The sequence below is a fragment of the Rhagoletis pomonella genome, unplaced genomic scaffold (assembly GCF_013731165.1).
Source record: "Rhagoletis pomonella isolate Grant_MI unplaced genomic scaffold, Rhpom_1.0 Rhpom_scaffold_00010, whole genome shotgun sequence".
NCBI classification, from domain to species: domain Eukaryota; kingdom Metazoa; phylum Arthropoda; class Insecta; order Diptera; family Tephritidae; genus Rhagoletis; species Rhagoletis pomonella.
The window spans coordinates 31,213,176-31,223,561 of record NW_023458564.1 but is presented as its reverse complement, the minus strand read 5'-3'; the positions used below and the strand labels follow the sequence as shown (position 1 = coordinate 31,223,561).

The 10,386-nt window shown below is 36.9% G+C and overlaps 1 protein-coding gene across 1 annotated transcript in view; it reads right to left on the bottom strand.

The window, feature by feature from the left end:
* Positions 1-711: 711 nt before the first annotated feature.
* Positions 712-10,386, bottom strand: part of LOC118746341 (RNA-binding protein Musashi homolog Rbp6-like) — a 141,726-nt gene continuing 132,051 nt past the window's right edge. The window contains exon 8 of the mRNA XM_036480196.1: positions 712-972. Within this exon, the coding sequence (XP_036336089.1) occupies positions 931-972 (42 nt within the window). The 3' untranslated portion in view covers positions 712-930. The remainder of the gene's footprint in view (positions 973-10,386) is intronic.

The window sequence follows — 10,386 nt, the reverse complement described above, 5'->3', positions numbered from 1 at the left end:
GCACATAAATATGTATGCATGTATGTCGTTTCGCAGGTTGCGTATACGACACGCCCGACAATAATTTGCAAGTACAAACATATGGAAAAGTATGGAGGCCAACAGCCTCCTTGGTGCTGCAGTAATTTGAATTGTAGCCATTCCGTTGTTCCTCTTATACATATGTATGTATGTATGTAGCTAATGCTGTTTTGCTGTTTTGCCGCTTCATCCCACATGCCGCTGAATGCATTGCGCATTGAATGCTGCCATTAATTGTTCTTTGGCCGCCACGTACATGCATGGCTTTGTGAGTAGGTAAGTGATGTTTTACATAAATTAATTCTGCTTTTTTGTAGTTTTTTTTTCCTGGAAACAAACTGATATTTGCTATTACGATTTTGTGCTGCTATTGCTGTTGTTGTTATCATATAGATTCTGTAGTTTTGGTTTAACTTAATCAAAAAAAAAAAACGGATTTCTTTTTTTAAGTCGAAGTTCGCTCGCTTGCACATTTTCACACATGCGCTAACTAATTTGTTTATATAAGTTAATATGTATGTATGTGTGTTTGTGTGTATATTTTTATATGTACATATTTGCATATCTACGTACGTATGTATGTGTTTGCATGTTTGTTTACATTACACATATTGATTTATTTATTTTATTAATTTTTAATATTAAAACGCACGTGTGTATGTTTTGTTTTTGTTTTTGTTTTTGTTTTTTTCTTGTTGGTGTGTTTGATTACTTAATTTTTGCGTTGAGTTTTTGGTTAAATTTTCAAATTTTCCTGTATGTGTTAATTCACTATTCGTACTTGTTTTGCGAAAAACAATTATTTGCTTTAATTGTTAGTTGTAGATTTTTGTATAATTTGTTGTTGCTGTTGTCCTTTGCTGTGATTTTTTTTGGAGTGTACAATTTATTGCAACGCATCGCCACTTTTTAATGGTATCCATTTGTAAACGCCGCAGGAATTAGTGGTCCCTGCGAATTAAAAAGCAGAATGCACACAAATGCAGAGAGATAGACAGTATAGCCGCGCATTAGTGTAGATGAGAGAGATATGAAAGAGAAACAGATGAAAAGAGAGAAAAAGGATACATTTTAATTAGTTAGGAGATTATAGACGTGTTTCAATAAAGTAATGAATATTAAAAGAATTTGTGTTTAAAGGCAAATAATTCCAAAAAAAAATAACTTCTTTAAATTTCAAACTATAATATATAAAATACGACGGCTTTCATATCTTAGCTCAAAAGGATAAATACCTACGGTAAACTAATTACGCGGATCGACAAAAATTAACTTTTAATTTGTCACATGCACGTTCTTGGGTTTGTTTTTAAATTCTTTTTTGGCACCCATATTTTTTGTGTGACTTTACTTCTATACTTGATAAAAATGCTGAGGCTTTACTTGAACTACAACTTGAAAATAGGCTTTTTAGTTTTGGGAAGTATCGAGTACTTTTGAGGATCGAGTTATTTGGTATCGATAATTTTAAAGATCGGGTATTTTTTTAGACTACTGAGTACTTTCTTTAAATATGCACATGTTGGTAATATTTCAATGATTAGTGTGGAAATCTCACAAGCTGGTAGCACTTTATTCAAATTAATATATTAATCCCAAATTGCGTCAAATGAATTTGAAAATTATTGAAACTTCAAATTGAGTAAAATCATTTTCGAATACCGTTAAATGTAAATAGAACTCCTTACTTTTAAATGTCTATGCGGCAGTTAATACTAAGCGATTTGAGTCGATCCTGAGTACATGTACCCAAGTGATGATTGGAATAGAGTATGAGTACTAACTAAGTACTTTCGAGTTCTTTTGTGAGTACTGAGTACTTTCGAGTTCTTTTGTGATTACTGAGTATTCTAGAGTACTCTGTATCGATGCTTTTAAAAATCGGGTTCTGTGAATTCTTTTCAGCAGATTTCTCTAACGAACTCAGCTTTTCTTCGAATAAGTTATATCTGAATAATCCCCTAATTTGTTGGTCCAACGAAAATTCTTTCCCTTGGTTTAGCGTCACTAACTGTAAGAAATTTTTCTTTCGATTATAGAAAACCTGAAACGTTTCCATCCATGGCTTTGACCAATTTTTCTAATGAATCCAAGTTCTATACATAGTGGTGGCAAAATAATACTTGTCAGCTCTACAAGAGGAGGATGTAAAACATTTTTCTTCCAAGGAGTAATGCACTCGCTCATTTGCCAGTCGAGCGCTTTTAATAAAAACTTTTGTGGAAAAACAACAATTATTTATAAAAATGGTAGAGGTGAGAGCTATTTTGGAGATCACCACATCTCCTCACCAGACTTCTTCAGAGGGATTCGATGCAACGACCCCAGCTGACTCACCCAGTAGCCTACAAACTGCGCTAAGTTTGCCTTATACACTGTTGATCCTTTTTCCACTTTTTTCATGTGAGCCAAATACAATCAAGCACAGTTATTCCGCTGCTATTTACACTTTATCATGTGGTTATTGGTTATGTTGGTTTTTGTTAATCATTTTATTTTTAGAATGTTCAACTTTCAGATGTGTTCGTCTTTAAATTTTTGTTTTTTAAGGCCTTATGACCAGTGTGACCGCGGGCTTGTAAAAAATTGTAGCAGAAAAGAGACTTAAAACGTATCAATATGTATCACTTTTTTTCATCTAAGTATCAAAGCATCAATATGGAATAAAACCAATAATTTTTATGAAAAACCATTTTGCAAAACAATTTAACATTTATTGCATTAAATTTATTCCCCGAAAGCGATATGCGTAATTTCAGTTGGAGTTACACCTTGCAATTTTTATTGCCGAAAGTGATTTCTGCAAATCTGCAAAAAGGACTTTCTGACGTTTACACGGGAAAGTAGACTTTCGATTTTGCATTTTGACAGAAAAATGCGTAGCAAAAGACCTAGCATTGCCACGTTTAACCACACCTTTAGTCTGGTAAACTATGCCTATCAACAGCTGATTCGTAGCTTTTTTTCTATACAAAAAATAAATTGTAACAAAAAATTCAAGAAATTTTATTTACTCAAATGCGTTATGCCTTTCGGCAGCGGGCGGATTCAAAATTGGATGAATATCGCACAGCTGATTGCAGTTTACCAACTACCAGAAAAGTTATCAAGCTTCCACCACGATAATTCGGTAACCGGTAAACCGATACTAAAATAATTTTACACAAACAAAATACATGGGAGAAAATTTACCGCAAAACTCCACATGCAAAAACCGATGGCTTACCAACTTTCATTTTGACGAGCAGTATGATTGCAAGTTTTTGTGTGTGAGCATTTTGATATCTTCATATGTACAGGCGTCTCAATTTCGGTGTTTAAAAATATTTAAATCATAAAAAGCTTGCTGAATGACTTCCTAAAACTTATCATAAATAGTCCAATAGGGAACAGATTCTTATTTTGATTTAATATTAATATTTCATCGATGTTACCACCAGCACGCTTTCTTCTAAGTAAAAATATGGCTGTCAAACTATCAAATTGCCTGCAATAGATGTCAAGCAATAAGCGTTGGCATATATTGCAGCCCATGGTTATCACGACATTGGTGTTTTCCTGTGGAAACAGGGCTCTACCAAGGGAGTTACCAAGCCCTAATTTTTATTATCGAACATAGCGAAAATAAAAAAAATGCAACGCTATGATACTGTTTGTTTATTCCCTTTTTGACGTTTTTCGTCATGGACCATGAATCACAATACATGAACGGTTAGTTCAGTGAACGACAAATGAACACATGCACGACATGTTTTGTAATGCATACAAATTTACAGATTTTTTTCTTTTGTATTTGGAAAAGTATCGAAATTGAAAAAAAAAGTATCTCTCCAAAATTCATCGAAAAATGTATCACTTTTGATCCACTTGGATCAAAACGGTCACACTGCTTATAACAATTATATTCAACAATTTTATTGAGCTTGCCGTTTTTAACCGACTTCGAAAAAAGGAGTAGGTTATCAGTGGACCACGTCAACCGATTTCGATGATTCTTTTTGCATCGGAAAGGCAGTGTCTCAGAGGTGGTCCCATACAAATCTGGTTTAGATTCGTTCATTGGATCATGAACAAATTAACGGTACTCCTAAATTTTTATATGAGAATCGAAGTCGGTTTTGTTTTTTGCCTAAAAATTACTTGTTAAGGAAACCTGCTGTGTATATGTGTGTGTCTTTTTTTATTAAAAACTAAATAAATCAGGCTTCCGGAGTGTATGCGTTAAATATCTGCAAAACAAATCCTGCCTGGAGTAACAGATAGAGTTCCTACTAAACTTTTGAAGGCAAGCAAACTTTGAAAGTAAGGGGGATTCTAAAGGTGTTATATCATAACTAGTCAAACTGTTATAATGTTATATGTATTGCATAAGTTAAAATTACATTTCAGTGCATCGTAGAAACCGCAAGACAATTTGAAGTATCTTAAAGTTAATTATATACATACTATATATCGGCTGCATAATTTGAAAAGGTGGTCTGTGAAGGACGTGAGAAAAAAGGCCTCAATTGTCTTTACGCCAAGAAAAAGTAGAAATATCGGCGATATGATTCGCCTTAGTTGGCAGGTGTCCCTCCTATGAATCGCTGCGCCAAGGCCTATGGATTCAAATCATCTCATCGTTTGTCCTCAATTGCTTATCAAGTTGGATAATCTTCTTGACGCATATGATAGAAAAATTAATAGCCTTTATTAATGCAAAAAGAAATTTAAGATTTGCCAACTACATCCAAAGAAAATTGCAATTAATTGAGTGCACTTTCTCACTATCTGAAAAACTGTTCTACTATCTTACATTTTAATTTCGTATTCGGATTCAGCAGAAAATTTTACTTTAGTATGAATATAAAAATGTCGCTGGTCGGAAAATTTTTTCATTTTTGTAAACTTGTGGCATTGACGCCAAAAATGGAAGGCGTATCCGAGTGCGTTCAATGATGAAAAACTTGTAATACTTTTGCCACGCCCAATACAAATTTTATATTATTGAAAAGCTTAGAAACAACCACTTGCGAAAAAATGGTGCATGGCTTAAAAAATGCAATACAATTTTTTTATTGCAAATTTTTGGCAAACAAAAAAATTATTTGCAAAAAATTATAGTTTCCACTAAAAAGCACTAAAAAGGTTCTAATAGGTCAGCAATTTTTGATTCTCTATCATAAGTGTGACATGAGATAACAGTTTTAAGAAAACTTGTGACTCTAAGAAGAAGGGCTGAAATTTGCATGTTCGAACTCGTATAACTCGACAAAAAACCACGGTAGAAAAAATTCTTTTACATGTTGATTACCAGTAGCCATAGCAACAACGTGGTGGAGTTTGAACAAAGTGCTGCCATAAAATGTTTTTCCTGGTACACTTGATGAATTTTGCCCCTCATATATTTGTTATGAATATGAGGTTCAGTATACGCCAATAATATTATGATATACAAGTGGTATTTAGAATGTATTTATTTATTTATATATTTTTTATGTTATAGATGATGAAAATGTGGGCTGTGAGTGTTTTTAATATTTTATATCTTTGAACAATGATTTAGAAAATTTAAAATTTTCGGCAAATAATTTCAAAAAAATTCTTGAATCGATTTTTTAGTAGCTTTGGACCACTTCATAAATTTTTTTTTTTACCGTGCAAGAAAATTCCTAGTTATTTACCTGTAATTTAAAATACAAATTTTATGGAGACTGCGATTTATCACAAATTAAGAATCAGACGTAAAAACAAATAACTTACGGACGAGCACACCTAAAAGTTACACATTCTAAAAATAGAATTATTAACAAAAACCAACAAAACCAACAACCACATGTCCAAGTGTGAATTGCAGCGAAATAGCTGCACTTGATTGTGTTGGCTTAACAAATGAAAAAAGTGTGGAAGAAGCAACGATAATTTACAAGGCGAACTTAGCGCAGTGCGTAGGCAACTGGCTGAGTCAGTGGGATCGTGGGTTCGAATCCTACTGAACGAAGTCTGATGAGGAAATGTGGTGATTAGCTATCACCTCTACCATTTTTTCAAATTACTGTTGCTTTCCACAATAAGTTTTTCATTAAAAACGGCCTCAAGCTCAATCAAAATTGTTGAATATAATTGTTATAAGGCCATAAAATAACAAAAACAAATAAACAACAAATTTATTAGCTGAAAGCTGAGGAGCAAATTAATTTGTTTAGCTCTTTGCTCCAGATAAAATCCTTTGCTTCTTTGCTCCGCTCCGAAGCCCTGGTTTAAAGGGCAGATACATTTTAAACCATACCTCAGAAAGCGGTCCTTAAAGAAAGAATAAAATGTTAGTAGCTTTCATATAACTGTGTTCGTATGGAAAAGTAGCTTATGTCGAAATGCTGGCATTAGTATTAATCGGCATTTGCAGCATACGATTGCGAATGACTCACCGGCGCTGAGCCGTTCAAGAACTTTTGGCAAATAAATGCACAAGAAGTAGTTCCGATAGTAGCAGGTCAATATTTTTATGAGGTCTCATCAAAAAAATCCTTGTCGCTTAAAGAATAATGGGAATGCCGCATTATAATAAAGCCAGGCTTTCAACACAAGCTTCTTTTCCATATGGACACAGATAAGAAACAATTTTATCAAATCGATTGAAAAAGATGGCTCTGCACTATTTGAACAATAAATTCCAGTTTTTCACCACTGTGAGATGATAAGAGCACATGGCTAAGTGATAATTACATAATTCCAGCTTACTTAAACAATAGAAGGATTCCCTAAGCCTTGTTAACCCTTGCACGGGGCACGGATTGCGCGGGTTGCAAAGCTTTCCCAAAGTAGAACTGGAGGTCCGTGCTCCCTGCAAGGGTTTTCGGAGACTTAAATGCAGGACCGAATATTTTGACACCGCAAAATTTTGTTACCAAAAAATAACACCACTTCTTGTAACCGCAATTTGAAGTACCTTGGTAACAATTTCATCTATTCAGCTATGCAGTTTTGTATAAATTCTATGTAATCGAATAAGGCCTCGAAGCTTATACGCTCCGAAGAGGTATAGACCGCGCAGCCTGGGGTCTCGTTTCTTTAGTGACCTTTACAAATTTGGAGATTTAAAGCCTATTTGTGGAGAGAAAACACTTAGTTGTGGTATCACAACGGGCCTTCAACTTGTAGCCTATGTATTGCATTGGCAATCACACCTACCTACCTACGTATGTACCTATCTAGTGAATCCCCTAATATATTTATTTATTTATTAAATTCTATAAAACATAAATTTCCTACAGACTATCGGGGCCTCAAAAAAAGAACAATCGTATACATAATTATGCAGAAATTTTGAAGAACATTTCATACCAATGCAAAAAGGTAACTAAAAGAACGAATTCAAAATTTCAAGAACTATAGTTCTCTCTAAAGAAAAATCAACTAAAATAGAATATAAGATCTTCTGTAATTCATTTCCTGAACGTGCAAAGTAGGCATTACGTGCACACTCGGTATTCCATCTTCCCTCGTAAAAAGGCAATGATATGCGTAAGTTGCGCTGGGGAATGTTAAAATTTATACTTTCTAATAGAATAGGATAGTCCAAGGACCCAAAAATAACACTGAAAATAAAAGTCAAAGACAGCACAGATCTTCTTCAGATCTAGGTTTGTGTCTTTACTAAGCGGTTGGGTGAACAGCCAAGACGTTTACTTCTAAAGTGTGACAAAACAAAATCAAGTAATATATTTAGCATAAATAAATATACCAGCCTAAAAAATCTGCGTACTCAAAATGTTCAATACGCCCTCATACTTATACATACATACATATGTATGTATATCATTTAACGTTTTGTCCGGCTATTTGGTTTATTATACAGGTATGTAGAGCGAATTTAAAAAAATTCATCAGGGTTTAGTTGAGATATTCGTTTTTGGCCACTATGTTTTGTACATTTCCCAGTACTGCAAAGCTTTTGACGGCCATTCACCTGGGAGTGGCCAGAAGTGATTCGTGTGCTTACGGTTCAAATCGCAGCTAACTACGTCCGGATATTTATATCCATGAATACTCTGGGTAGCGACCGAACGCTAGTTTGGGAGCGAGGTAAAGTGGGAGGGCGTAACACCCCGCGTGCGCTGGGGATTAATCGGGATGGTGCCTCTGCCCGGCTGGTTGAAGTCCTAGGGAAAATAAAGGCTGACATCAGCTCCATCCACGAAATGCGATGGACGGGGCGAGGAAGGTAAGCGTGAGCCTTGCGACGTCTACTACAGTTGCCACGTAAAGGGGTGCAATTCGGTGTTGGATTTGTGGTGGGAGAGAGACCGGCGTTCACTGGAGTGGACGAAAGTCTAGCCACAATCCGCATCAAAGCGAGATTCTTCAACATCTCATTCACATGTGCCAATGCCCCGATGGAAGAGAAGGACGAGGCATCCAAGGCTCTCTTAGCTTAGAGCGTACATATTAGCGCTGCCCCCGACACGTATAAAAATCGTGCTTGGCCATTTAAATGCCAAGGTGGGCAACGAAGGGATCTTTGGTGCCAGTGTCGAAAAAATCAGCCTCCACATAGAAACGGCGGGCTGAGGATGATCCACTTCGCCGGGGCCCGAAGCTTGGCAGTATGTATTACTGGGTTCTAGCATAAAAACATCCATCAAGCTATTCTCATTTTCGTTGTTGGTGTTTCCGACAGGGTAGGAGTGTGATGTATTGTGGAACGATTTTCCGTCGTCCCTTGTCAAATTTGGTTTGGAGACAAACCGGTTTCGGCGTTGTTCCATCTTTAGTGTCATTTTTCGTTCTCTCAAGCTACATGGATGTCTCCACATCGAAAAACGGGAAACCAAATCGAGCATGTTGTGATAGACGGAAGACATGTTTTAGATGTACATACGTACACTCCGAGGGCCAAACATCGACTCGCACTACTATATTGATGCATCCAATATACGACCTAACCTCGGAGAAGCAAAAAAAGGGCCCCCAACAATGCAGGGAAAGTTCAACGTCGAAAAGCTGCAATCAAAACAGACGGCCAATGGATTCAGCGCTCGACCCTCACACCTGCTGTGAGAGAGCACTCTTCAACAAACCGACTTGCGCGAGCAATGGAACCACATTTCCCGCTAATTACTGGTACGATCACGAGTGTGAGAAAATGCTTGAAATGCTGTCCGACAGAAAAAACACCCGAAATTTTTAGCAGAGAGTTGAGCGACTTACGGAAGGTTTCAAGACTCTTGTATGAACAACCATGGCGACCTAGTGACCGATGTCCAGAACGTACTCAGATTATGGAGGGAACATTTTTCGACCCCATTGAATAGCGGAAGCACTTCGAGGTCCCAGTCGATGACGATGGAGTCGATATCCCAGCGCCTGACTATGAAGAAAAGTGCCAAAGCTGTTTGAGCTGACGGCCTGTCAGCTGAGCTATTTAATTACGATGGCAAGGAGGTAATAAGGTGCATGCCAGACGACTGGAATTCAAGTGCGCTCTGCCCAATCCACAAGAAAGGCGACCCCGCCATGCGTACCAACTACCGCGGGATCAGCCTTCTAAGCATAGGTTGCAAGGTCTTATCGAATGTATTGTCTACCATAGACCAGGTATTCACAGTACGCCGAATCTTGGAAAAGACCCGCGAGAAAATGATCCGCACTCACCACCTATTTGCCGACTTTAAAGCCGCTTTCGATAGTACTTAAAGGTATATGCCGCTATGTATGTCATACGCCTGTGAAAAATGACGTTGAGTAATACCACCAGCTCTGCTCTGTTGCCTTTCGCCACCAGACGGGGTTTCAGACAGGGCGGCTCTCTTTCATGTGGCTTCTTTAATCTGATGTTGGAGAAGATAATAAGATCTTCAGAACTGAACCGTTTAGGAACAATTTACTACAAAAGCGTACAATTGCTGGCTTATGCCGATGACACTGACATCATCGGTAAGAAAAACCGCGAAGTCTGTCCTGACTTTTCCAAGTTGGACAAGGAAGCAAAGCGAATGGGTCTGGTGGTAAATGACGACAAGACGAAGTATCTCCTGTCATCAAACAAACAATCAGCACATTCGCGCGTGGCACCCACGTCACTTTTGACAGTTATAATTTCGAGGAAGTAGAGAATTTCGTTTACTTGGGAACCAGCATTAACACCTGTAATAATGTCAGCATGGAAATCCAACGCAGAATCGCTCTTGCCAACAAGTGCTGCTTTGAACATGTGTATAAAGTTAGCGAAACAACATGAAGAAAAAAATGTCGCATATACCTGTGAATTTGCCGTTTTTTGCCGTTAATTAGTTGTGGAAAAAATAATTTTGTCGCTCTTGTATTTTTTTAGATATAAGGTGTTTTGCTAACTTTATATAAAGTTAGCGAAGCACCCCTCCAAAC